Raw genomic sequence first — 27,627 nt, forward strand, 5'->3', positions numbered from 1 at the left:
TCAGTGGTAGAATACTACTCTTCCATAGCACTTCATCTGAAGTGTTGATAAGTAGTGGCCGGGGTTCGATTCCCCGTCAATGCATTAACTTTTATCTTTTTGATCTTTTAATTTGTTTTCATTCAAGAGATTAATACTTTTTTGCATTAGAAAATAACTTTTACATAACTATTAACTGTAAAAGCTGAGCACTAGCATTGCAAAACCAACAGATTCCGATCGATGACATTCATGGATATCAATCCTGGGAAGTTACTAACTCCCATGATCAGGCTCGAGCTGTGACTCAATAACATATGTTTGGAACTGAACAGTCCTTATTATACCATCTAGAATATTACTGTAATAGCACTTGGAGACTATAGAACTTGACTATCAAGCTTTATCTCCTGGCCTTGTAAATAAGTTTATATAGTATTGTGAGGTTCCTCATCTTTTAGGTATGTTATATATATTTTTCAATACTCTACTCCGTATGTACATCATAGATGGGTTATTGAGTATTGCAAACCACTAACTGAGTGGTGCAGTCACTGGATTGGAAAGTATCAGTCAATCAGTCATCTAACCCTCTAGTACTGAGGCATCCTCGAGTTTATTGCTAACTATGGAGTACATCGTGGACACCCCAATTATAGATACGATCATTGTTCTTCCATACTTTACAACAGTATACAGCCTGTACAGAGTACATATGTGACATGTTACTAGGTACTTTTGTCGAGACCGAGGTCATTGATACAGCTAGTCCGAGGCTGTCAACACTCGTATTTAATCCATAAAGCATAGAGTCAAACCACCCCATTCCACTGCAAGTAAGCTTCTTTTGAGTGGATTTTACCTTTTGACAATCAAATACCCGCACAAAGTTTATGCTGTGTATCATCACACCACGTATGGAGTACCGAGTACACTTGCAAGCGAGATTTGATTCTGCCACAATTTAGATATCACATCCAGAAGTACTCCGTACCGACATTTCCCCTGAAACAATTGTAATAATAAAAGCTAGCAGAATATTCCCTGCTAGCAAGCTAGTAGAATCCTGTGACCCTCCTGCCTAGGTGGGCAGGAGGTTATCATGGGATATGTACTCCGTACGGAGTACTCCGTACCTCGTCTACATCCTTGTTGCGAATTTAGCACTAAGTAATATCGAAAGGGCCACTGCCGTCAAGCGTCATGGAAGAGATCCTTGTTTTCCGGGTTTAACTGGGCCCCCCTCCGGTAGGATACCGCGGTGGCGTACTTGGCTTGCTATGTTCTTTGACACCTGTCAATTCTGGCTAGCGGGAGTGGGGCCGATAATATCAATTTGAAATGAAATCTTTTTCTTTGTAATTGTGCTTGTTTTTCATTATGTCAGATACGTTGTACAACATGGACTGCAAATGCATCATGGCATCTCCTATTCAGGGGTAGGACATATTTCTGTATGTGCGGAGAAAGTATATGTTATATTTCGCACAGTAGAACATCCAAAAACAATTATATTATGTAGAATGGCTCAGATTTGTCCCCCCTCTCCTGCATCGTACTTTTTATCCCGAAAACATAACTAGAATAGTGATCCGTGCCACCCAAAAGGGGAAGAGGAAGTTTACAGCGAGTCGATCGGCATAAGAGACGAGCGGGGGTGTTCAATACTCAATACATACTAAATTACTAGGTATACTGTATTAACATCATAAGATCTTAAAGTCAGCTTTTGATGCTAAGCATCTTCCCTAATATAGTTTATCTTTCTATTAGATTGATTAAATTGAGATCTTCTAATATAGAGCCTGTGCTTAAGGGGAGACACCGACTATCTCCCAAGGGGGCCTTGTATAACTAGAGACTCCCGAGGTAGAAGGAGGAGGGAGTACGGAGTATATATAATACAGATTGTACTCTGTACTCCGTACTCCGTACGTACTTTGTATATTCGAGAAGCAAGATCCCTGCACTTGCATGCTGCCAGGTGGAAGCTACCCATATATTATTATTATTATTATTATTTTTATTATTTCTATCATTATTATTTCTGCCACATCATGATCGACCGACGGAATATGTATCTAGACCATGCATGGGTAATATCATATCCACGCACCGGAGGCTAGATAACTACAACATACAACATATGTTGTAGGCGCTTTTTTTTTAGCACGTAGCATGGAGAGTATGTATGTTGTATGTCTTAGTTAGATTTCCTCTTAATAACTAAATATAAAAACATGTGTACAATGTAATTCCCACTTTGCAGTAAAACAATAAAACAAGGCTTTGCTGTAAGCATGAAGTAGGCATCTTTAATGGGTCGCATAATGTACTTTGTACTTCCCACTCTACAGCAGCATGTGCTATGCATGCTTACGTGTAAATCCTTCAAAAGATAACAATTTTGAAAGTGAAACCTAAGGAAAGTAGGAAATTACCGCCTCAGCCCTCGTGGCTGCCGTGGGGAAACGATAATGATCTGAGCGGCAACTTACACGGGTGAGATTCTGTTATATGGAGTACAACGTTTATATTCCATACAGTCCTCTGTATTGGACAAAGAATTGAAGTTTACCCTAAGGTTTTCCCCACTTGTAATGATTGTCTCCACGCTAAAGCTATATTACCAGACTGTTTACTTAATTAGGAAGGTTGAATTTCAATCACCCAATGGCTCCCGGACCCCACAACGGAGTCCATCCCTGTGGTGACTTCGCTTGCTTGGCGAATCATTGACTAAAAGACATGCATGTCGTTGCCTGTCGCCCCATATCGAGACAGGGGACGGCAACGGTCATGCATTGGGACGTTGCCGAGCTACGTTCAGGATTATTACAAGGAAGTCAAGGTTGATAAGGAGAACCAAAATTCATTTGTACATTTCACATTGTTGGTGGAAACTTGACTCAATTGGTCATGGAATGCCGGGGCCATTGCGCCTTCAATGTACGGAGTACGGAGTACTCCGTCCTGCGTAAAATTCTTTGTATGTTGTAGAGTATCCTATATGCATGTAAACCTAAACCTGACAATGAAGCTAGAAAGTCCATGAGGAAAAAGTCAAATTCCTGCCGTAAATATGTACTGAAGGATGAACTGATGTAATGAACGCAGAGAGGCCCAGGAAACTCAATGGGCAAGGACAGAAGCAGAAGCATAAATAATAATCAAAGCGCCGATTCCAACGCCGTGCTCCCTTGGGAATGAGTCATGAGCTGATGCAAGAGACAGGCAGGAGATATGTACCCCAAACAAGAACAGCAATATTGGAAAAATCAAAGACAGTAAGAAGGTGCAGTAAAATATGAATCGCAAATAAAAGAATGAGTGGTGTAATTGGTATGCGCGCCCCCCCGTAACTGCAAAATCAGATCGCAATCAAAGATGCAGAAAGGCAAATAGAAAGAAAGCCAATCAAAGAGAAAGAGATGATCTCAAACAGATCAAAGGTATCAACTGGCTGGAATGGTTTTGCTGTAAGGGTTTCAACACACGCTAAATCGCTAATATGAGGTCAAGTGTTCGCTGTGCCAGTAATTACACTCGGATCCGGGAGGATCGGAATGCAGAGATGTCAATCGACTCAGCCGAGAGAGACGAGTTATCATCGACTTCAATGGCGCCTCCCGTGGTCATTGAGGGCTTGTTCGCAGCAATGGCAGCAACCATTGCGAGTCGCGCCGCAGAGGGGGTAGGCGGTGGCTTGGGAGGTCCTTCCGCGGTCCCTTCTTGTTGTTTTTGCTCGTGTTCTTCTTGTTGTTTCTTTTCTGCCATGAGACGGTCGACCTCGTTGATCGCCCCCTCAAGTAGCATCTTGAATTTCTCCTCCACGCCGTCCAGTTCCGTCCCACAGTCGCCGGATCGAAGGACTTGGTAAGCTGCCGTCTCGCAAAGCGAATGGGCAAGTTCCAGTTGCTTGTCTGCGAAGTCAAAAGGGGAATCTTTCCGGAGTGTGCTGGTCCCCGAGATACCGACAACTCCCGATGTGGTCCGGGTGCTGCGAACACAAGAGAGTGGCCCTGTCTGTCCTAGTCCACTTGGCATATTCATCATGCCTTTGCTCAACAAGCCCGAGCGCAGTCCTGTGCGCGGCATCAATGACATCTGTCCTCGGCGGAGGTTGTTCCTGGCCACCCCGATATCGCGTACAATTGTCTCGAGTGTCTGCTGTGTATGACCATCATATTCAATGATGATATTGTGCCGTGTGCTTACCAACATGTTGTATGCTTCGTCGGACTCGACTGATGGGGCCTCATCTATAGTGCGCTTGCGTCCTGAACGTTGGCTTTGCTCGGGCGCATCCTGTGGTGTCTCAACCGCCACAGGTTCTGGGCTGGGAACCTTTCTTTGTGCGATCGGGACGAGGTCATTGGTGTGAATGGAGCAAACAGAGCTGTTTTTGCGTCGGCGGGGCTTGAAGTTTACGTGGCGTCTGTAAGCATCGGAGTATTCATCGTGTCTCTTGTGGGTGTGTGTAGCAAGCTCTGAGACGCGAGTGATCCATGCAGGAATATTGTCTTTCATGTGGGTGAAGGCCCCTAGTGCATCCATTGATGCCATGGGCATGATAGCAAATTGTTCGATTGTTGAGTCCCCAGGGGTTGCCACACTTCCACCGGTCGATATCCAAAGAATCGATAGTCAAAGTATTATATTCGAGTAGGTGTGTCCAGTCTTCGTTTCGTCGTAAATCGTGAGTTCGACCAGAATCGCAAGGGTTCGCGAAGAGATAAGAGGTGACGGAGACGGAGAAGGTAGATCGCGGTGGAAGAGAAGGATTTCTTTGGTAACCCCTCAATGAGTACGTTGGATAGGATCTGCAGTTTAAAAATGCAAGTGACGGTGAAGCAGAGGAGGAGGGGAAGTTGAACAGGCACAAGAAATAAGAGAACCTTGGAATTCGAGAAATCGACTGGAATTGGTATTGGTATGGTAAATACTTGGTTTGATGGGTAATGAATTTGGTATTCATTTATATGGGGCTAGCCAGGTTTGGTACGGAAAGAACAAGACAAACCCTGTGTGATGTATTTGATAGTCGGAATCCTGCACATCCAAAGGGCCAACTGCATCTGCAACTTCTTGTTTTTTTTCCCCTGAACTTGTAGGTGATTGGACCACTTGTACCATAATGCTTCAAGCGGTGAGGTGGATTGCTGCATGTGTCAGTGTCAGTTTATGCAGACTAGAGACTAGAGCAGTGTTGCCCTAGGGGACTGAGTGTACGGAGTACTCCGTACACTAATCCCTACACTACTGTAGCTTGCTCTATGTAGTTAACCATTAGACGTAGTAATAAGTCTTGCATACTTTGTAGGCTCCAAAAAAGTTCATGATGCTCAGTTTGACAGAAGATCATGATCCAAAGAAACGCATCTAAGCCACCCATTCCTCGGAGAACCAAGTCTCCCAGCAACGGAAGACATGGGGAGATTCCTAATTGTTGAAACAGGCCAGTCGAAAGTCGAACAAAAAAGACTGACAATTTTGACAAGAACCCTGTAGATATCAACACACGCCTTTCCTAAGAGAGGTTTGACACGTAAACGGTTCGGGGACCAGAAACCGGGGACTCGGGGATCACGGGGAATACGAGGAGACTGTGTAATGTGAAAGTCAAATACCAAAAATTGGAGATTTCTGGCACACTATTGGGGAGCCGGACGATCCCTCCCGCGGAACTCCCGGGAGAGTCCCTGGTTGGATGCCGGGGGGGGGGGGGGTCCCACAATTTTTTNTGGTTGGCTGATCGGTGGAAACTGAGGGTCAGGGATTGGTGGTATCATAAACTTTCCCTAATGAGCATTCGCCAATACAAATGTAGTACTGGGTACTTCCCTGTACTCATATCTGGTGCCCAACCCTCCAGACTCGCTTTCAAATAATATTTTAAAGACTAGTACATTGAAGTTTCTAGGTCTAGGCTTTACACGTGATATAACACAAATCTTGAAAGGGGTGACTTCTAGTCTCGAAGATTGGGCTTTGCAAATCATTACAACCTACAACTACGGAGCATACATGTCGACTTTACAGGGTTTTATTTCTACAGGGGACGATTCGACTTCGAATAATCCATGGATTAGGGTGTCCAGGAACGGCACACTCTCGAAAACAAAACAAACCAAATCCATGGGTGCCGGCTAGGCTCACGTGGCTTGAAGCCACGTGAAGTATCCAAACCTGGTCGCGCACATCCCATATCAGGGAAGAATTTCCTCTCAGACAAAAACCAGTAAAATCCCACCCAATAACATCTCAACCGACCGCAAATATCCATCCAAACACATAAGAACGAAAGAAATCAGGACCGAGGCGCTGGAAAGGTGCAATGATGAAGGTTGAGAATGCTTAACGACCAGAGACGGCCCAAGTCTGAATCCAGCCTTCGACAGTACGCTCGATAGCCTGGGCAGCGGCGATGGTATCACCGTGAGCCTCGTTGAAGGCCTGCATGCTCCTCTGAAGTTCCTGGAGGTCATCCTCAAGCTGGCGGGCCCAGACGCGGTGGACGGACATGGTGGAAGCGGCCTGAATATTATCGGCGGAGAGGTTGAGGGCCCCGGGCTGGGGCTCGGCAGCGGGCTTAGCACGACGACTACGCTTGGTGGATTTGTTGACCACCGACTTCTGCTCGGCCTCGGAGGGCACGGAAGAAAGCTCGTCGCTGGAGTCGGCGGGAGCGGGACTCATCTCCAACATCCATGTATTAGCTTTGCCAGAAAGCGAAAGAGAAGTCAGAGGTTGATGTTACTTACCTTGGCCTTGGCCTCAGCGGCCTTGCGGCGTCCTCTGGTGGCAGCACCGGGAGAAGCGACAGGCGCTGTGACAGACGCCGGGGGGGGAGCAGGGGTCGGGACGGGAGGGGGAGTGGGATCGGAGGGGGAAGGCATGTTGACTGGGACGGCTTCAGCCTCAGTGACCTTCACAGGTTGGTTACGGTGGATGCACCGCTTCTTCTTGGCTTTACAGTCAGCACAGGCAGGGTTATCGTTGGGCATCTCGGTATCAGACACTGTTTGAACGTGTCGGTGGTCAGTATTATGTTGGAATAAGGCGGGTCAAGAGATCAGTTTTGAGGGAAGTCACTTTTGTTAATGAAATAGGATGAAACGAGAAGTGAGAGGTAATTGTCATGCGTGTGACGCGTGTTAATCGCTGCGGTCGAGTTGCGACAAGTCGGCAGAAGTGAAGATTCTTTCAGACGTGCGACAGCAGGAAACCAAAACGACAACGTCAAACCATGCAAATCAAGCACATGTAACAATCCCAGTCATTCCCAGTCATTCCCAGTCATTCGACGCAGCTTCTAACAAACACCCACGGAAACTACCAACATTTTGCTTGATTTTTCTACCATATGTTCGATCAAAGCGTATAGATACGAGCCATACAACCTAAGATGAAAACATCCAATCTAGGTAGCGCAAGCCATGTAAATATCAAAATAAGGCAGCGTGATACATTATTCGGATACAAATTTATCCAAATGTGTAGAAAATAAACAACTTTACAGTACTGGCAAGATCACGGCCATAACTCAACCTCATTCCACCGGGAACCATCGTTTCCGTCAGTCAATGTCCAGTTCCATCTTTTGCCGTTCTCTTGATCAGTAAGATCTAGACGCTCAACCTCCTCGGGTCGAATGACGACAACTCGGAAATTTGCCCGTGCAACAGGGTCATGGAGGTCCAGAACCTGTTGACCCAGTTTGAGATCTAGTTGGCTGGGAGTTGAGGATCTAGGTTGTCCAGGGGGAGGGTTTCGGAAAGAACCTAGATTCCCATTCAGTATGAGCTGAAGATGACAGGCAAAGAGGGCTTTTCAATATGGCATAAAAGCAATGTAGGAATAAAACACCTGAATCCAAGAACCAATATAGATACAACATACCTCTTGCAATAGGAGAGTGGTTTGCAAAGTACTTTGTGACAGCCTTTTCCCATGTCCACTTCGCAATGTCGCTGTCAGTACCACCCTTCGCCCTCAATTCCTTTCTTATCTCTGTTCGAGATATCTTCTCTTCTGCATCTTCTCCGCTTGGGTTGCCAATTGCATATGCCGTCCCCTTGATGCGCCACTGAGTCATGAGACCCTTCAGCCAGAACACGGCCTCAATCGCATGACCCGAGGACTCCAGTTGAGGAAGCTTGTCCATTCGAGCATCAGTGGTAAATGATATCAGATCGCTTTCGAATACGGGTGGATTACCACCGCCTTCCACTTGCTGATCCATAGCTTCCTGGCCCTTAGGGTGAAGCTCAAGCTCTGGGAAGAAACCACGACAGCCGCAAGTCCGCAGGCGAGGCACAGGACGTTGTTGAGCATTGTAGCCGATTGTTGCTACTGTGAATTCATATCCAGGTGTTTGTTCAAGATGAGAGTCAAGGAGATCGCGCCATGGGGCACGTGGGTTCTCGGACGGTGTGATCATTGTGGCTGCCTTTGTTGAGAGACTCAAAGAACTGCCGGAAGTACTTCTACTGTATGCTTTGATTGCACTAAGGCGCCGAAGGGCCACTTGTAGAGAGCTTGAATGACCGACTGAAGCCGAAGCTGGAACCATACGTTAGTACGAAGGTATTGGCTTTTTTTGCTTGCAAACGCCGACGATCGGATTGATGAGGGGGAAAACCGAGTTCTAATATCGCATTCAGCCTGAAAGATCAGATAGTAATACGGAGAGAATGCCGATTGCGTTTTGCGTGTACATATGTTGTACGAAGCAAACCTGCAGTAGAATTAGAGATAAGCGCAAAAAGAAGAGTGACATGGACCACGGTTGATCGAGATGGGTGACATCACGTTTAGATGGTCCGTGCGTAGCTGTGTGCATTTGGCCAGCATCTGTTGTGGAGACTCGCAATCGCCAACCAAAAGGCCTGGCCACATGGAATGATTGAAAGAAGTTGCAATGCATCGATTTCAAAGAATATGCATTTGGAAAAGATTTGTGAATGAACGCCCATTTGACATGATATTGGCTGTTAGTCGGCCGATCTTCTCATTCCATGTCTACTCGATAGACAAATTGGTCAGGCGGTACTCAACAGCACAAAATGTCCCTTGCAAGGTTCCAGCAAGACAACTAGAATCCAAAACCCATCCACTAGGATGGGAACGAATCCAAGCTCAGGTTGAGCCTTATTTCGGCAACAATTGGAATTTTGCCAACGAGAAGGACAGAAAGGGGTTCCTTCATCTTGGGGTATCCCGCGCCTTTAGTCACTTTTTCCCATTGACGCAAGATGATCGCATTGATGTGACATGCAAGATGCTTTATTTGTCTTTCCTCATTGATGGTAAGTTCTCATGGCTGGGAGTTGGGCTTAGAAATATATTGACCTTCGAGATAGATCAACTCGAAAAAATGAGTTTTACACAAATGCTACCGTATCGGGACCGGGTCATGAAAATTGCCCTTGGAACAGCGAGCCCCGACAGAAGTGTCTGCCTTGAGTGGATGCTTCACGATACTGTCATGGCCATGCGAAGTGTGGATGAGGTTCTGGCAAATGATGTTACCCAGGGATTTTGTCAACTTCTGCAGGCCCAGACATCTCAGGAGAGGACCACTATCAAAACTCTCGGATCATACCTCAAATCCAGGGAGATAGATATGGGCAGAACGTATGTATTGTCGCTGTTATCCATTTTTGGATTTTATTATTGAATACTGACAACCATTTAGACTCTACACAGCTCTCATTAGATTCGGTGCCAAGCTAGATCTCACTACCGTTGAACTCGAAAAGACCGCCGCGCTAGAAAGCACCGCATTTCGGCACGTCGGTGTAATGAATGATATATATAGCTGGGAGCGAGAATGGAATGTATACCAGGCAAACTTAGCCGATGGGGCCCAGCCATTCTCCGCCATCTACATTCTTGCCAACGAGACAGGACTACCATATGCAGCCTGCAAGCGATTGATGTATAGCTACTGTCGTGAATTGGAGCTCGCTCTCAAGCAATCCACAGATGAAATTCGACACAACAGCATGGACAGCTTGACACATAAACTCGAGATGTACATCAAAGGTCTGGAATACTTTATGTGCGGCATCGAGTTATGGAGTCAGTGGACTCCGCGATATCGACAATGAGGTCTTGTATTTTCCAAATCAGGCCTATCTTGACGCAGGTTCCATTAGTAATCGGATCCTTCGCCTCTATCTATATGAGTGTCTGTTTGAATATGAGATTGACCAGGCCGTGTATCGTCTGTAACTACGTACCAAGAGGGACATTCATTAATTACACCAATCCGATGGCATTCAACCTGATGATAGATGGGATGAAATTGTCCTGAGTAAGTTGAGATAGCTCGTAGGGTACGCATAATCCAAGCAGATTCGAGTTGAGGCTGTGGAACTAGCATGAATTTGACTCAGAATCACACGCCTCTAATATATTCCAACATCTATTTTCTTTCAGGTCAATCCATCACCGCTTCTCTTCACCTTTCTTCACATCACTCCGCTTCCACATCAACTCTCTTCACCTCAACACCCAAACCACAAGCTGAGATTCTAGCGGGCAATGCGTTGCATGTTATCTAGTCGTCATGGCACTAAACATACCCAAGGAGAATATTGAGAAGCCAGGTACGAGCTCTAAAGCAACGAACCGAGATCATGAGAGGTGAATTCGCTGAAAAGAAGATCTGACGAGTTTCAGTCCTGCCCACCAACAGCGAGCCACCAGACAGCATTCATGAGAATGCGGAAGCAGCCGATAAAGGCTCGAAAAGCCGAATCAAGAATCCAAGCATCGGACTGGACTCGGGACAAGCGCCAGGATACTGGGCACGGCGAATCAACGCGCGCCCTTGGTCGAAAGGAATCCATGATTATGCGACACGAGGAACCCTGCTCAACAACATGACACAAATGAAACATCTCAGAGAGCCTGTCCTTCGCATTTCCAAGACTTGGAATGGCAATCAGCTTGATGCTATTATCTGCTACAAGAAACCCAACATTGAGGCAATTCACGCGCAGGTAGTGGGGCCCGAGCTTGATGATAAAGAATGCTGCAGTAGCTGCAGAAAAGGACACGGCCCCTTCTTGGCCTGTGTCAAGGTCCCCAAATCTCCAGACGAACCACAAGTTTGCGCAAATTGCCAGTTCGGAGTACAGGACAAACGTTGTGATTTAAGCAAGCTTCAGCCAAAGCAAGAGATTGGTGCAGACGAGGAAAACCCCGGAAAGCCCAGCACATCCAATGAGCCGAATATTTATAAGACTATCGAAGCACAAAAGGAGGTACTGGAAACACAACTTCCACAGGCAACAGTGAACTCTCCTACCCAGACTGTGCAAGGATTACCAGAGGGACAGAAACTTCTCATGATCACGTATTTTCAACGTCAACTTAGACACTTCGATGCCAATATCATATCTCTCGCCACATTGCTTAATGACATGAAGATACAGCGGGAGGTAGCTGCGAGAATACTCGAGGACCTGAAGGGAACGGGGACAAAGGACCGAGCTGGGTGACACACGCCAAGGGGGCGAAAAGACAGTCATGCAGCTGGCTGGGCACGACAATATTCTTGAGAAATGAAAATTTAGCTCAATTAATTCCATGCAGACTCTTCTTGTCCAAGTCCCTTGGGGTGTAGCATGTTTACGGAAAGAGATAATCATTTAGGGAAAAGAGAATGATATTGATAACTCGAAATTATTCGAAATAATCTAAAAGGCAAGTAAACATTATCAGACTGATAATCTTGTTTCCAGCTAAAGAACAAGAGATTTTTACTAAAAAGTTTCGCTTAATTGACCAATTTGTTGATTTTGATTTTTGAGATAATATAAAATTAAATATTAGGTACATTTAGTCGATAACTTATTCCTGAGCTTCCTCGTTCTTGGCTTTCACCGACTCTCTCTCATCTCGATACCCCTTAATTGCGTAGATCGCACTAAGGAACATCCCTAACCCCCCAAGTCCAACAGCCAAATATAACGCGCCCCTATATCCTTTCAGAACATCGTCAGGAGTGTGACCTCCATTGTTGACGTGAACTTCCACAGTACCGGCGAGTCCCAAACTCAGTGAGATACTGTAGTTCACGATAGTAGTCACCAGTGATGCAGCGACACCTTGATGCTTGCGCTCGACGGCATTCGACAACATCAGAGTCGCTGCTGGGAATGACATATCCATACCCCAAGGGATAACTAACAAGCACACGAATGTCAGGGCCCAATAGGTTTGGTGCACCGGAGCAATCGCCATCAAAACATTGCCCAAAGTGAAGGCAGTCATCGACAACACCATGATCAGTCCGGGGCGTATACGGCCCATTAGCCACCCGGTGGCAACACAGGCGATGATACCCATCGGGCCCACGGGAGCAAACTGGGCAGATGCCATGAGAGGAGTCACCTGACGGAATTTCTCTTCGAATCGCCAGAAATAATAGATCCAGATTCCGAATGAACCCCAACCGCAGGCAACACAGCCAAGAACAAACGAGACATCACGACTGAATGCGTGGAACGGAATGAGGGGGTGTTCAGCGACTCGAAATTCGATGTAGAAGAACGAGGCGATCAACAAAATTCCAATGAGCAAAAGGACGTAGACGTAGGGCTCGCTCCATCCCACGATGGGCGCCTGGTTCCATGCTATGTTCACCAGAACTAGGCCACCGATACCGCAAGCTCCACCAAGTGCATCGAGAGCTTTAAGCAGGCCCAAGAAGGATTTGTCGAAGGGAGTGTCGTGGTGGATGGACGGAATCACGAGAAGGCCTAGTCCAGCGCAAGCGAGAGCAACGATAGCCTGGGTCCAATATGTCCAGGGCCACCAAGCTAACTGAGAGAAGATTGCACCGAAGACCGATCCTAAGAGGGCACTATTTGGGGCAGCCGCACCGAAGATGGCGAAAATCATATTCTTTCTCTTTCCTGGTTGGTAAGTGGCTCCAAGCAGAGCTAATGCGTTGGGCATCAGCAATGCGCCACCGATGCCTTGGAAAACACGCGCAAAGATAAAGAGGATGGAGTTCGAATAGACGCTAAGACCTGCAACAAGAGACCAGAGCGCAACCCAGCAGAATCCGATGATGAATATTCGACGATAACCGAATAGATCGCCGCACCGGCCAGACACCAAGATGAATGTGCCAACAGTCAAGGAGTACCCAGCCATGAACCAGCTCAAAATGCCAGGGTCATCGATACCAAAGCTATCACCCACAATATCGAGGGGCGAAAGACATACTCCGACATTGGTTTGTGTCATAAATTGACCCATGCAAACAATGGCAATGAAAAAGACCTCGTGGATGGGCGAGAAAGTCGAAGCGAGTGACCGTGCCGACTCGACTGGCTTTAGATTCATGTTTTCGTCCCCCATGATCAATCAAAATCATATATTCAACCTCTCCAGGTGGTTGGAAAAAGAGTGAAAGGGAAAGGTATGAAGTGGAAGATTTGAGGCGCCGGTAGTCCTCTTGAATCCATCTCCCGAGAGAGGAGGGGGGGGGGNGGGGGGGGGGGGGGGGGTTAGCCATTAGCCCTATGGCGTGAAGAGGAAAAGAATTGGGTCTTTCAGGTCTTTTCAGGAGAGGTGGGAATAGTGTTGCCGCTGATTATTGCTTGTCCTGTTAAATTTCACAACCAACACTCTTTTGTGGGCCACATTGTGAATTTGATCCACCGGGAACCGTGAGACGTTCGACTTCGGAGTTGACTTCAATCATATCAGCAAGATGAAACTAGACTCTCACCAAAAATGAGGAGTGTAATGTTGATCATTATGATATTTCTATGATATTCGAATGTGGGGAAGATGGGGAGTCACTCTTCATTCGAAGGCGGGTGTGTCGATATTTCAAAGAATCTTATATCCGACAAGTCGGATATCCGGCAATACGTTCTACGCGACTATAATGCACAACGCTTCCCTGGATTTTATCTTTTACGTATCAGAAGGTACGTGTTTCAAACGATGGTTCTCTATTGAATCACTTAAAAGCCTTGTTCACAAACTGACGGCATAGGACAAGTCCGGACTATTGATGAGAACATCAGGGATGACTTCTCGTTGGAGGTGCGATAAGTCTTAACACTTTATCGTACTTCTAAGAGATTAACTAGAACATCCAGTCGTGACCACATGAACACTCGCCCAGTTAAATTAACCTCAATATCTTTATAGTCCTGATAGAATAGTCCTGATAGAATAGTCCTGATAGAATAGTCCTGATAGAGACCAATCTTTACTACGGAGTAGTTATGCTGACATTGATAGAGCGAAATAAAGGAAAGTGAATCCCACATATACAAGCCAAAAGGAGCGAAGAAAAGAAGCAAGTAAAAAACCTTCACAATGGCGTTTACACATTCCCTGTTAAGAACGAAGTCTTTCTATCTGCATCAATCAGTTTCAACCTAATGAGAAGGGGCTGTAACCATGAATTCTACCTTGAATTGAAAGACGTTCGTCTGATATAATAAGACATAGCCCGGGTTACAAGCGAGGGTTGATCATAAGTATGGGGAGATGCTAAAAGTGGTGCAGTGATTCATAGAGGGCTGCTTGGTAGGGGAGTTGCGTGGAATCTGCAAAGAGATAACGCATTGGGTATAATGCCACACAGATTGAGGGACGATGGATCTGCTCCAGCATCTATGGTAAACTATTCTGAAACCGTCTTTTTCGAAAACTTATCACTTATCAGTGTCATAGCTAGAAGTATGAGAAAAACCATAGAGTTAAAAAGGTTTCTAGGTTTATATATAGAAATGTCTCTTGTATAAAGCACGTTTTTTCCTACTACTTTCACATACATCTAAAAAGACATCTACAAAGACTAACTAAAAAGAGGTCATAAGGCCACATAAGCGACTAATTCTCTTTTTGAGTCTTGAAAATGGCATATAAATGGCATATAAATGGCATATCTATACTACCAAGCTCGTCATCTTAGAAACCAATCACTTGATATTGGCTAATCGCCTCTCTTTCCTGCCCGATAAGGTATCTACCAATATTTAGCCAATCAAAGTCCTTCAAGTCAAAAAGGAGTTGGATCTCCACTGATTATCAATCAATGCGGGGGGTTCAACCGGGAGTTCCGATCAAAAAACATCTTGACTTTTCTAAATATTTTCAGACCTCAGTTACTCAGTTACTCAGTTACTTACTTTTTTTATCTTCAATAATTGCTTTTCCCCCTCATAGTCAATACCCTGTCACCTGTAAGAGTCACCTGCAAAACCGTTAGATCAGCAATGACAGCTCCACCATTGGATCTATCGCACCACTTGTCTTACGCGACCAAGAACAAGAAACCCAGCAGTGTCAAGGGTTTCTATAAATATTTCCAGATACCCGGAATTGCTAATTTCGCTGGAGGTAAAAGATCATTCCAAAATTGACTTTCTGCATATAACTCACTCGACTAGGGTTGCCACATGTATCCTATTTCCCTTACGATACACTCGAAGCAAAAGTCGCTCTACCTCACCGCTTCGAATCTACCGCCAAAGATACCGCAGATGCAAATTCTGTCCGAGTAACAGTCCCAAAGGAGAGCCCTATACCAGATGTCACTCGCAAAATCGACTTAGCAACCGCCCTTCAATATGGAACCGCCGAAGGATACCCTCCTCTAAGTACCTTTCTGCGCTCGTTCACTAGAGACCATCTCCATCCAAATGTACCTTATGCGGGTGGTCCTGAGGTGTTGTTGACCTGTGGATCGACCGATGGCTTTGCCAAAGTCGTTGAAGCATTCACGAATGTATGGAACCCCGACCGGGATTGGATCCAGCAGCGGGAGGGTGTCTTGTGTGAGGAATTTGCTTATATGAATGCTATTCAGACGGCATTGCCCCGTGGCTTGAATGTCGCTGGTGTCGTGATGGATGGTCAGGGTATGCTTGCTAGTGGGAAAGGCGGGTTACAGGATGTGTTGGAGAATTGGGATTTCCGGCGTGGCAGACGGCCTCATTTGATGTATACTGTGACGTGAGTATACATCCTTTGCAAAGAAACGGAAAAAGTAGGAAAAAAAGGATGATGGGAATATGTGCTGACGAAATGATAGAACTGGTCAAAATCCCACTGGTGGAACACTCTCCGTCGAACGCCGAAAGGAGATCTACGCCCTCTGCCAGAAATATGATGTTATTATCGTCGAGGACGAGCCATACTGGAACTTGCAATTCCCATCCGCTTATGAAAAGACGGTTCATTACCGTGGCTCATCCTCAGAACCAAATCTATACACCAAGAACTACAACGCAGAGGGAAAGTCCTCAGGCTATGCTTTCCTGGACTCACTAGTCCCCTCATATCTATCCATCGACACAGAGGGTCGAGTAGTGCGACTCGACACATTCTCCAAGACTGTTGCACCGGGTAGTCGTCTTGGCTGGATCACAGCACAGCCGGCTATCATCGAACGTCTCACTCGCATAACAGAAGTGTCAACTCAACAACCATCCGGATTTGTTCAATCCCTAATAGCGGAAATGATCGTGGGCCAACAGGATAATAAGTCTGGGAAATCATCTAAACAGATCGCTACGGGCTGGCACATGGATGGTTGGGTACGGTGGTTGGAAGGGTTACGCGCCGGGTATGAAACGCGCATGCTGGCTATGTGCACGATTCTAGAGGAGAATAAGTATCTCTTCCATGGATCGAGTGAAGATCACGTCGATGCCTGGGAAGTCGTTGATCGAGTGCAGATGTATGATTTTGTCTGGCCGATGGGTGGCATGTTCGCGTGGATTGAGATTCGGGTTGATACTCATCCCTTGCGCTCACAATATTCTCCCGAGCGACTTGCACAAGCGCTTTGGATTCATCTGACCAAGAAGCCTCATCTTTGTCTTGTTGGTCCTGGATCGATGTTCGCTGCGACACCGACGTCTGCCCAGAAAGCTCATCGGTATATCCGTGTTGCTTTTGCCCCTATGGAGGTTAACGAGGTGGCGCCTTTCACCCAGAGATTGGTGGAGGGATTCCGGTCGTTTTGGCTGCGGAAGGATCTTGATGGTCTGAGTGATGAGGATGCAGTGGATGCTTTGAATTTACCGGGTGTCAACTTTTTAGGGAACGGATGCTGATAGACTGGATCTGTTTTGGACATATGGTGTATCGTCGTGCAGCGTAGGACAAGTAATGGTAGATACTTCAAAGGGATCAAAACTGAACAATACAGGCCCATGAGCATCTCTAGATCGAAGATATTGGATGCCTGACCTCTTTTTCATCTGTTCTTGATTTTTGGTATTTAGGATACTTCTGCTTTCTTGCTGCTCTTTTGCTAGGGATAGGTGCCACGACCACTCAGAAAAATCGGTCGCGCTACCGCAAATTGCGTGATCCCATAAATCTAGGAACTCACTGGCTTAATACCTGCATCGTCTCTTGCCTAAGCGCGAATATAAGATTTGTCTCTTATTACTGCTATCCATATCGTGATTCTTGATTTTATTGCACTCGCCCTATTCCGGCTATATTGAAGGGTACGGTTGGCCTTTGATACGAATTTCTGGTATATGTCACGGAACCCTATTCACGTCTGAGATATGCCAAAGTGCTAACAACCGATATAGGGAGTCCCACAATGAATGTGATATTAATTAATACACATGACTGCGTCTATTATCTGAACAGCTGATGTTTCAAGTTGGGAATAGATATGCAGCAATCGTACCGACCTTTTAGGACATAAGCAATCTGCATACTAGATGTAGTAAGAGCTGGAGCCTAGTTGATTCCAAGGGGGTACCCAGAATCTCTCTGATAAAAACTGTTTTCTCTACGGAGTACTTTGTGTAATCACGGCATTGTACTTTTGGCAGCTCCGTCATTATCATAAATCTCCACATTGTATCCACAAGTGACGCCACTCGGGTGCTCTCTAACATGTCAAGGGTCTAGAAGAACCTAGTTTGCCATCCCGGTTTATCAGATCAAAAGTGTACCCAAAGTTTGCAAAGAAAAAGAAAGAAACCAATTAGAGAGGTAGTTACAATGGTTACCTAGATATAGGAGAGTGGCATTGCATATCCTGATTGCACAGCCCCCGGGATAATTTGATCCCATTCTACTCCGTAGAATAGCTTATACATGAGTGAAACATCGAACCGGCCTCCGGTTATCTTTGTGTTTTAGGCATGCCGAAAGTGCAGGATGTGGAGATTCGGCATGGCACCAATTCCGAAATGAATACGATCGGCATGCCATTATTATTAATCCCGAGTCTTCCAAGGTGGGTACTTAGGTACTTTTCTTCCTGACTAAAGATGAGTAAGACTCGCTGCGGCCATTTTCCGCAGAGTGGATCTATGGAAAGGATTATGGCATCAGCAAATAGGGATTATCGAGTAGAGACATAGAGACACTCCAAGAACTTTAAATTCCTTACCGGCGCTATAACGGGAAAACAACGGAGATTTGAGGTGTCAGGATTGTCCGTTATATCCACAATTGCAACCATAGAAGGATCTACTTCTAATTTGGGCTTACTTACGCTGGGCTTACTCTGGGCTTACGCTTGGCTATGTATCCGATCTCTGGACGAATAGAATACCTGGTAGATAGTGGTAGATAGTGGGTTTTTCTGTTTTCCCCTTTGCTACGGACTAACGTTTGCTACGGAGTACGGAGCAACGGGTAGGTAGATCGCGTGTTGAGGGATTAGTCTGATGTGACAAAATATTCCGCCATGTTCCTGAATCTAAGGTGGATAGCTATGCTTGCAAATCATATTGGGAGCCTGGGGTATAAAGTATGCTTCTAGCCTCGAGGGAAATCATTAGGAAACCAACAAATTCTGTTATATCCCTTGGGCTACTTTCTTTATTGAACTCTCGCGCTCAGCAACCAAATTATATCAATCATGCGCAGCCTCATTGGCCTTGCACTGCTTCCACTAGCAGTTGCAGTCCCCCATACCTCACACAAGTCAGACTCGACTTACGACTACATCATTGTTGGAGGTGGCACCAGTGGCCTCGTCGTTGCAAACCGATTGTCCGAGCGAAAGGACACCACCGTCCTCGTGATCGAAGCCGGCGGCTCCGTATATAACAACCCAAATGTGACCGACACTCTGGGATACGGCAAAGCATTTGGTACAGACATTGACTGGGCCTACGAGACAACAGCCCAAGAATATGCTGGTGGATTCTCACAAGTAGTCCGTGCCGGAAAGGCACTTGGAGGAACATCGACCATCAACGGCATGGCCTACCTCCGTGCCCAGGCAGCCCAGATTGACGCATGGGAGACCATCGGCAACAAGGGCTGGAACTGGAAGACTCTCCTCCCCTACTTCAAGAAGAGCGAGCAGTTCCAAGATCCAGCAAAGTACCCATTCTTGGATGGGTCGGGTGTTGCCTTTGATCCGGCCTACCACGGCTTTACTGGGCCCCTGAAGGTTGGCTGGTCTTCAACACAGTTGAACGATGGTCTCGCTCAGACGTTGAACGCTACCTACCAGAACCTCGATGTTCCTGTTCCGTACAACCAGGACGCCAATAGCGGAGACATGGTTGGATACACTGTGTATCCTAAGACAGTTAATGCTGATCTCAACATTCGTGAGGATGCTGCTCGTGCCTTCTATTATCCTTTCCAGAACAGAACCAACCTCCATGTCTGGCTCAACACACACGCCAATAAGATTACCTGGAAGAAGGGCCACGATGCCATTGCAAATGGTGTTGAAGTCACTCTTTCCAACGGTGAAAAGACCGTGGTGAAGGCTACTCGTGAAGTGATTCTCGCTGCTGGCGCGTTGAAATCACCCGTCCTGCTCGAGCTTTCTGGCGTCGGAAACCCAGAGTAAGCATAACACTGCCCCGGTTGAATATTTGAGGATTGCTAACCAAAACCCCCTTAGTATTCTTTCCAAGCACGGAATCGCCACCAAGATTAACCTGCCAACTGTCGGTGAAAACTTGCAGGACCAAATGAACAACGGCCTTCAGTTCGAGTCAAAGAAGACCTACCCCAGCGGCAAGAGTGCTAGCTACGTCGCCTACCCCTCAGCTGACCAGCTCTTCCCCAACTCCACCGCACTGGGAGCCGAGCTTCTTCGCAAGCTTCCCGCTTATGCTGCCCAGGTTGCATCCGCCAACGGCAACATCACCAAAGCGCGCGACATCTACCGCTTCTTCAAGATCCAGTGGGATCTGATCTTTAAGGATGAAATTCCTGTCGCAGAGATCCTGCTCTCGGCCTCCGGAGCTTCATACAGCAGCGAGTACTGGGGTTCTGTCCCATTCTCTCGCGGCAGCATTCACCTTTCTTCCGCAGACCCCACGGCGGCCCCTATCGTTGACCCCAAGTACTTCATGCTGGACTTTGATCTTCACGCTCAGGCGGAGGCGGCGCGGTTCATTCGTGAGATCTTCAAGACTGAGCCATTTGCTGATCTGACTGGTGCTGAAACCACCCCCGGTCTTTCTACTGTTGCTGCTGGTGCTGATGACGAGGCCTGGTCTAAATTCATCTACAGTAAATGTACGTTTATCATTCGATTTGCTGAGAGATGTTTGGAGGGTTTTCCATTGCTAACATTTCATTTCACTAGATCGGTCAAACTTCCACCCGATCACTACAGCTGGCATGCTGCCTAAGGAGCTTGGCGGTGTTGTCGATACCTCACTGAAGGTGTACGGAACCTCCAACGTTCGTGTTGTGGATGCTTCCGTTCTGCCTTTCCAGGTCTGCGGTCACCTTCAGAGCACCGTGTATGCGGTTGCTGAGCGCGCGGCCGATATTATCAAGGGGGAGTTGTAATCTGACATCCTGCTCCTGAGCGGAAATATTGTATGCATAGTGTTCGAACAACTGTTTGTATTGTGAACGACAATAATGGACCGTTTCTGTAACCTTTATCCTTGAACAAGCAGGTCTTTAGTAGTCGGATATATTTGGCTCTGGATTAACGGGATATTTATATTAGCATTGTTATTTTGGAATGTCTATTCAGATAATTTCGTGTTGTTATGCACTTTGCTTTTCTGATGCTATACTTTATATAAGGAGAATTGTGTTGTTGCTGATTGACTTCACTTGTGTAACGTTGCTGCTGCGGAATTATTTCATGAACCAAATCAATATTCAATTATCATACATGTGATGTCCGTTGGTTGTAGCGCACATTAACCATGAACTTTAGGCATGTCCAGGAGGCACGTAGGCCAACCCCACACCTTGTCCATGTACAGTTGGTTACGGCGCCATCCCGCCATCCTTTCCATGGAAAGATCGATAACGCAATATAATGAAAAAAGGCTAAGCAAACTTAACCATAGATAAGCGACAGCTAGTAAGGATATAGCGAGTTGGTGCGCTCTTAGCGTTCGTGATGGTGAACTTCATCTTGAAAGGTTTTGTATAATCTTAGCAGCCCTGAGGCAAATATTTGACATCACCTAGCCATATCTATACGGTATACCCATCACTATGTTATGAATTTTATGGTTTGCCAATAAACCTAGAGAAATGTTTTCTACATCATGCTGGGACGCATTGGGTACTTAGTGCTACGCCAAGTTACGGCCCCCGATGTATCATTGGTGTCTTCGGTCCAAGTTTGAAGAGTTATACAACAAAGCAGTACAAGTCATATTAACTAAGCTCCGAGAAAGACTTTCCGAGACAGATATACGCAGTCAATTACCATACATATCGGAATTGTCGGTCCTGTTTATCCGTGATATCTGTCTGTGGCAATCCATTTTCGTCCAGTTTGACCTCCTGGTCCACGCTAATGTCACCTGAACTGGCAGCCTGTTCATCACGCTGCTTATTGTCCCAGATACACAAGAAGCGGAATAAAATCACCACCATGAAAAGCAGACACCATGTCACAATGGATGTTATCACACCAGACGTATAACGAGGGCTGTGAGTCCATAGTTGAGGTGAGGCAATGCAGGCAGCACAGTAACCGATGAAAAACATGCCGTTTACAACAGCGCGCTTTGTATTTCCTTTAAAATTTGATGCCGCAAGTGAGAGAAGTGGGGTCATAGAGGCGGTAATGCATGAAGACTAAAAGGAACGGAGGTTAACAACGGAAAGATAGCCCAAAAAGAGAAGATACACACCAGCCAGGAGGCAACAATAAGGCCCCATTGAGCAGTCACGTCCAACTTCATCAAGAAGACAGTCCCAATCAGGGGCGGGATAATCAGAACAAGAACGACCAGCGTTCGCTGATTGGGGAAGATAAACACTAGACCGACACCAATCCACAATAGAGTAACTTGCACAGCTCCCGATGGAGCCGTATATAGCATAGTCTCAAGGTTGGTATAGCCGATCGACTTGATCACAAGAGATGCAAAAGTCAAAACCGGCGACTGCATGCATACTAAAACACCAAACCAAAAGACAACCCATGCCTTGGGATCCATTATTGCCTCTTTGAGCTGGGCAAAAGAAAAAGAGGCCTTGTCACCACCATCTCGGTCCTGTGCCATGCGTAGCGACAGGACTTCCCTCTCACGGGCATTCAAGAACCATGCATCTTTGGGCCCATTTGGCATAAGGAAAAAGAACGCCACACCTGCAGCGGAAGTTATCGCGCCGCAAATGATAAATAGTACACGCCAGGGCGCAATTGGAAGTGAGTTATTTTTGCCAATGCCATACATCAGGAAACAGCCTAGAACCTGTGCCAGGCCATTCATGGAGATCCATAATGCCGTGCGAACATTGTGCTCTTTCTTTCGGTACCAAATACTGGTGATTGTCACGAAGGCAGGAGAGACGGCACCTTCGCTGAAGCCGAGAAGGAAGCGAACGGTGGCGAATCCGGCAAAGTTTTTCGGCGCTGCGAGGCACATGCATATGATTCCCCAGACAATTCTGTATTGGTGTTTAGCACATGATGGTGACCGGCATAGTAACATGGCAAGAGTAAACTTACACAGTTGCACCGACGAATTTGGTCAATGGGAGCCGGCTCATGAGATAGATGAATGGATACTCGGCGACCAGTTGGCCAACATAGAAAATCGAGCTTGACCATGAATATTGCGAGCTGGTCATGTTGAGGTCTTGGATGAGACCGAAGACACCAGCATAGCTAAGACTCTGCTTGTCAAGGTATTGCAGGAAAAAGACGAAACACATCTAGAAATATGCGTCATTAGCCTGAAAAACAAAGGAGACAGTTTGAACCCCTTACAAAAGGCAAAATGACCAAGTCAATTTTGCGAAGGACGGCTTTCTCTTCCTCCTCGGTGTAACTTCCACGAAGCTCAATCATTTCACCTTTCGTTGGATCGGCATTTTCGCTGCTCGCAGCATGCTTCTCCAAATTTTCCATGGAATTGATGCCCCTTGATATACCAATTTTGAAGATTTGGGATTTGGGCAAGCTCAGACTTGACTCAACAAAACACTGAAAGATGAAGATGTTCGAATTTTCAAGAAAAACGAGCTGGTATGCCCCGGACTCCCCTGCTATAAAAGGGAGGCTTATCTCCAAGTGCCGGGAAGATATGCGGAGAAGGTACATCGGTCCGATGGCGTCGGGAATCTGTCGACCAATTTGCCGAAAATTACTCTCCCTTGTCTTCTTTCTGCTTTCTTTTTTAGTATTTAATCTCGATATTTTGGTCTTATCCAGTATTTTTCTATCCTACCATATCTCACAAGTCCATCATGTCACAAACCACCCTGCCTGGCTCAGACATCAAGCCATGGACCCGCCCCGCACCGCAGGGATATAAATTCACCAACGCCAACATCGTCGATGTCGAATCAGGCACAATCAAAGAAAACATAACACTCATAACCAGCGAGGGTAAAATTACCTATGTTGGCTCAGAATCATCCATCCCAGCCTCACAAACCAACCTTGAAACAGTAGACTGCCAAGGCGAATATCTCTGCCCCGGTCTATTCGATGCCCATGTACATCTATGCGCAGTCCCAGGCTTCAGCGATTTATCTAAAGCCTTCGGAAACCCAAATGATGTCCACCTCTTGCGCCAGCCCTACACAGCCTCGCAGATGCTACATCGCGGTTTCACCAGCATCCGTGACTGTGGCGGTGCCCAGCTCGCCCTGAAAGAGGCAATTGAAGATGGTGTCTTCCCTGGCCCGCGTGTCTTTATTGCAGGCCATGCCCTCTCCCAATTTGGTGGACATGGGGATCTGCGCGGTCCGCATGAGGCTACGGAATGCTGCGGTGGTACCCACAGCAATAATCACCTGGGCCGTATGTGCAACGGCGTGCCAGAGTGCATGGCGGCTGTCCGTGAGGAGATTCGCTGTGGTGCGGACTTTATTAAGATCATGGGATCTGGTGGTGTGGCGTCGCCAACGGATAAGCTAGAGCATCTGCAGTTTACCGCGGCGGAGATTCAAGCTATGGTGGAATGTGCCGATAATGCTGGGACTTTTGTCACGGCGCATGCATATACTGTCAAGGCTATCCGGCATTGTATCGATAATGGTGTCCGTGGTATTGAGCACGGGAACTTCGTTGATCCACCCACTGCTAAGCTGATGGCTGAGAAAGGGGTTTACTTGACGCCTACGCTCATCGCGTATGCTCAGATGGCTTCCGAGCGGTGGAAGAATTATCTGCCTATTGAATCTCAGACAAAGAATTCGATTGTGTTAAAGTCTGGTCTTGAGGCTTTGAGAGTTGCCTCGGAAGCTGGTGTGACTATGTGCTATGGCTCTGATTTGCTGGGTCCGCTGGGCTCTGCGCAGACCCATGAATTTGCGCTAAGGTCGCAGGTTCTGTCGTCGCTGGAGATCCTGCGTAGTGCTACTGTGAATCCAGCAAAGATGATGGGATGCGCGGATGAGCTGGGTCAAATCAAGGTGGGCTTCCATGCCGACGTTGTGATTCTAAATAAGAATCCGCTCGAGGATGTGACCGTCTTTGATAAGCCTGATGCACATGTGCTTGGTGTGATGAAGGATGGCCGTGTCTATAAAAGTAGATGGGATGCGTTGCTAGAAGATGGTCAGATTCCTGTGAGAGTACAATGATTAGGTTGTTGCGTATTGAATTGCATTGCATGGCGATTGGTGTTGTGAATATTACATATTACGATGGAAATAAATAAACATATCCAGGTCAAAGATGTTGTTTTGGTAATTTATGTAAACCCAGAGAAATCTAGGACATCAAGCCCAGTCAACCCCATGAGAAAAGTTTGATCATCACTCTGGAGTCCCGACAAAAGGTCGCACTCGATAGACTGGAATTCCCGCAAAATGGTTGAGTCATGTGCTAGATTTTGCGGGAGTGAGCTTTCCGATATATACTGTTCACCAGCCGTCCTCCAATCAGTCGTATTCTGGTTTGACTGTGATGGGTGCAGTGCAGTATGTGAAAATGGCACATCGGGCTCTACCTCATGGATCACTCTTTGCTCCAGTATTTGGGAGCGTTCCAACCTGGTAAGCCATTCAGCCCATTGGTTGTAATCCGATCCAGCCGAGGTTTGCACATTCTGCGTTTCATTGACCATGGAAGATGCTCGATGGAGCTTCTCCGCAGCCTCGTTTGTTATCGACTGCACGGCCTCAACAAACTTCACCCCCAGTTTGGCTGTTGTGTTGCCAGTTGCCATTCTCCGAAGGCAATCTAGACCAAATTTCACTCGAGCATTGTATCCTGAATCGCGTTCCGTGATTCCAGCCACTAGTGTCACGATCGTCGCAATACTGCATCCCTGGAAGTCCGTGAAGGAGAAGCGAGTGATGTTGCGAGTTTGCGTCAGATTCTCAAACAATAGGAGAAGTTTTCTGCCTGCCTTTGCACAATACCGGGATTGTCTCAAGGTGGCCTCGCTTGGGTCAGGAGGGCGCGACGTAGGAAACATATGACAGCGAAGGCTCGTTCGAGCAACGGTTACAAGGGCGACTTTTCCCATGGTTATCCACGCGTAGTAATAATTCAAATAGAGATGGAAGATCGTGCGGTATCTTGAGTCTTTTGGGTTGATGTTATCAAGTTTGAAGTCTGGTGGTAAGGACTTCTTCCACTGTCGAAGATCGGAAGCCAGACCTTTGGATTCTGACTGCTCTTCTGCTTCGGTGACAGCACTGCTCGAATAAAATATAAGTTTGTTTGTTCTATTGGAGTGGAGGCAACATACTCCGGTTCTGCAACTCGATCCAGGATCTTGATTAAACGAGTGTACGCCATCTGGAACTGAATGTTGTTGTATGTTTGTAGGCGATCCAGTGCTGGAAGAGGCGATGGATGTGGCACTTTCACTACATTGACATCAATAGAGCGAGGCCTGCTTAATTTAACCGTGGTACACCTGAAAGTGGTCAGTGAGGTTGGCTTTTACAATGGGCGTGTCACCTACCTCTCGAGAGAATAGATTGACCACCATAACCGACATCGGACTTCTCTCTCCCGGTCATCGACTGCTTGATCCTCTGGGTTGAGATGAAGATCAAATGCCAACGCTTTGCGCAAAGCCAAACCCATATAGATATAGGATGATCCAATGGCACTTGCTGGCATTAGGTAGACACCTAACAAGAAAGGCGCTTGAATGGATCGGAGACAGGGCCGGTCAATCAGGTCGGGAATAAGCGTTTTGGCGTAAGTATAGAATACCTGACCTAAATCATCATTTTCTCGATGCAAGCTGACTGCAAATTCATCTGGTCTTTCTAGTGGCGTCCATTGACTGCCTAGCGCAAATGTCGCCATTACCAGACAGACAAAGCTCAAGTCAGATCTCAATGGTGAGGTGGTGTCCATGTAGAATTGGTCAATCTCGGATAATATTTGGTCCTGGTCAAAGTAGAAGAATGTATCCGTTGCATGTTTAATGAATACCGAAAGCAAAAAGTCGGCGATATGCCGTGGGGGAAATGCGTCAATCGCTGCATGCAAACGTGCCACCTCGGATGGATGAAGCGCCTTTGGACGCGTCATATTCTTGGATTCGTTAGTTGGCATGAGCTCTGAATCACAATATCGATATAACTCACGGCTTGCATTATGCCCATGTCCCTTTCCTCGGGAGCAGCATCTGGATCTAGCGAGAAAGCCTCCCTCAGACGGGAGAGGATGTTTGGCCAGGGGACCCTTTTGGATTGACCTGCAACAACATGTTCGGCGAGCCTTTGGGACAAAACCGATGCTGGAGATAGCGGATCATTGTGACTGACATCATCTTGCAATACTTGGGATTGACTGTTGCTTGATGCACCGGCTATACCAGGTTCAGTGAGGTCACTTGACGCAGTATCTTGAACAGAAGCCGATTTCTCCCTGTCTCATGTTAGAGAGATGTCATTCTCAATGCCGATGGACTCGGTACCTTCTAAACCTGCAGGCTAAATTACTCGCAAAACACCGCTGACATCTTCCCGGTGTCGCCTCAACACACTTGCTTTTCCTCGCCTTGCAGCGATCGCATCTAGGGCCCAGTTAGCAGATACGCGACATGTCAGATAAATCAAGCATACGCTCGGGGTGCCCTTTTGCGATTCTCGTCGGCAACTCGTCTTCTCCGTCGTCGTTTCGAGGCAAAGTCCATAATCGATTTTTGACAGTGATCCGATGGCCCATAAAGGGAGTGGACCGAAGAATAAGAAAAAGGACAATTTCCCGAAACTCGGCAATTTGGCCCGTTATCTACCCCA

The 27,627-nt window shown here is 46.7% G+C and overlaps 10 protein-coding genes across 10 annotated transcripts; 4 read left to right on the top strand and 6 right to left on the bottom strand.

Annotated features, from left to right (window-relative positions):
* Nucleotides 1–3,519: 3,519 nt before the first annotated feature.
* Nucleotides 3,520–4,551, bottom strand: PEX2_108090 (uncharacterized protein; the record flags this gene model as incomplete). Its single annotated transcript, XM_016748077.1, has 1 exon — nucleotides 3,520–4,551. One exon carries the CDS (start codon nucleotides 4,549–4,551, stop codon nucleotides 3,520–3,522), a length of 1,032 nt encoding a protein of 343 aa, XP_016594919.1.
* Nucleotides 4,552–6,336: 1,785 nt separating this feature from the next.
* On the bottom strand, nucleotides 6,337–6,986 carry PEX2_108100 (uncharacterized protein; the record flags this gene model as incomplete). Its single annotated transcript, XM_016748078.1, has 2 exons — nucleotides 6,337–6,678; nucleotides 6,744–6,986. The coding sequence occupies 2 exons, from the start codon at nucleotides 6,984–6,986 to the stop codon at nucleotides 6,337–6,339; spliced, it is 585 nt and encodes a 194-aa protein (XP_016594920.1).
* A 526-nt stretch (nucleotides 6,987–7,512) lies between these two features.
* Nucleotides 7,513–8,422, bottom strand: PEX2_108110 (uncharacterized protein; the record flags this gene model as incomplete). The annotated part of the gene is made up of 2 exons (XM_016748079.1): nucleotides 7,513–7,763; nucleotides 7,882–8,422. The coding sequence occupies 2 exons, from the start codon at nucleotides 8,420–8,422 to the stop codon at nucleotides 7,513–7,515; spliced, it is 792 nt and encodes a 263-aa protein (XP_016594921.1).
* Nucleotides 8,423–9,373: 951 nt separating this feature from the next.
* On the top strand, nucleotides 9,374–11,492 carry PEX2_108120 (Terpenoid synthase; the record flags this gene model as incomplete). Its single annotated transcript, XM_016748080.1, has 4 exons — nucleotides 9,374–9,618; nucleotides 9,680–10,065; nucleotides 10,551–10,595; nucleotides 10,669–11,492. 4 exons carry the CDS (start codon nucleotides 9,374–9,376, stop codon nucleotides 11,490–11,492), a joined length of 1,500 nt encoding a protein of 499 aa, XP_016594922.1.
* Nucleotides 11,493–11,844: 352 nt separating this feature from the next.
* On the bottom strand, nucleotides 11,845–13,362 carry PEX2_108130 (MFS transporter; the record flags this gene model as incomplete). The annotated part of the gene is made up of 1 exon (XM_016748081.1): nucleotides 11,845–13,362. One exon carries the CDS (start codon nucleotides 13,360–13,362, stop codon nucleotides 11,845–11,847), a length of 1,518 nt encoding a protein of 505 aa, XP_016594923.1.
* Nucleotides 13,363–15,242: 1,880 nt separating this feature from the next.
* On the top strand, nucleotides 15,243–17,087 carry PEX2_108140 (putative aromatic amino acid aminotransferase; the record flags this gene model as incomplete). Its single annotated transcript, XM_016748082.1, has 3 exons — nucleotides 15,243–15,366; nucleotides 15,417–15,981; nucleotides 16,061–17,087. 3 exons carry the CDS (start codon nucleotides 15,243–15,245, stop codon nucleotides 17,085–17,087), a joined length of 1,716 nt encoding a protein of 571 aa, XP_016594924.1.
* A 1,781-nt stretch (nucleotides 17,088–18,868) lies between these two features.
* PEX2_108150 (GMC family oxidoreductase) lies at nucleotides 18,869–20,775 on the top strand (the record flags this gene model as incomplete). Its single annotated transcript, XM_016748083.1, has 3 exons — nucleotides 18,869–19,815; nucleotides 19,874–20,496; nucleotides 20,567–20,775. 3 exons carry the CDS (start codon nucleotides 18,869–18,871, stop codon nucleotides 20,773–20,775), a joined length of 1,779 nt encoding a protein of 592 aa, XP_016594925.1.
* Nucleotides 20,776–21,657: 882 nt separating this feature from the next.
* Nucleotides 21,658–23,509, bottom strand: PEX2_108160 (Major facilitator superfamily domain, general substrate transporter; the record flags this gene model as incomplete). The annotated part of the gene is made up of 4 exons (XM_016748084.1): nucleotides 21,658–22,035; nucleotides 22,092–22,854; nucleotides 22,916–23,121; nucleotides 23,177–23,509. The coding sequence occupies 4 exons, from the start codon at nucleotides 23,507–23,509 to the stop codon at nucleotides 21,658–21,660; spliced, it is 1,680 nt and encodes a 559-aa protein (XP_016594926.1).
* A 146-nt stretch (nucleotides 23,510–23,655) lies between these two features.
* Nucleotides 23,656–24,999, top strand: PEX2_108170 (metal-dependent hydrolase family protein; the record flags this gene model as incomplete). The annotated part of the gene is made up of 1 exon (XM_016748085.1): nucleotides 23,656–24,999. The coding sequence occupies one exon, from the start codon at nucleotides 23,656–23,658 to the stop codon at nucleotides 24,997–24,999; it is 1,344 nt and encodes a 447-aa protein (XP_016594927.1).
* Nucleotides 25,000–25,109: 110 nt separating this feature from the next.
* On the bottom strand, nucleotides 25,110–27,521 carry PEX2_108180 (fungal specific transcription factor domain-containing protein; the record flags this gene model as incomplete). Its single annotated transcript, XM_016748086.1, has 6 exons — nucleotides 25,110–26,061; nucleotides 26,115–26,285; nucleotides 26,334–26,917; nucleotides 26,971–27,253; nucleotides 27,372–27,401; nucleotides 27,451–27,521. 6 exons carry the CDS (start codon nucleotides 27,519–27,521, stop codon nucleotides 25,110–25,112), a joined length of 2,091 nt encoding a protein of 696 aa, XP_016594928.1.
* Nucleotides 27,522–27,627: the final 106 nt, after the last annotated feature.

Source organism: Penicillium expansum, assembly GCF_000769745.1.
Source record: "Penicillium expansum strain MD-8 chromosome Unknown contig370, whole genome shotgun sequence".
Lineage (NCBI taxonomy): Eukaryota > Fungi > Ascomycota > Eurotiomycetes > Eurotiales > Aspergillaceae > Penicillium > Penicillium expansum.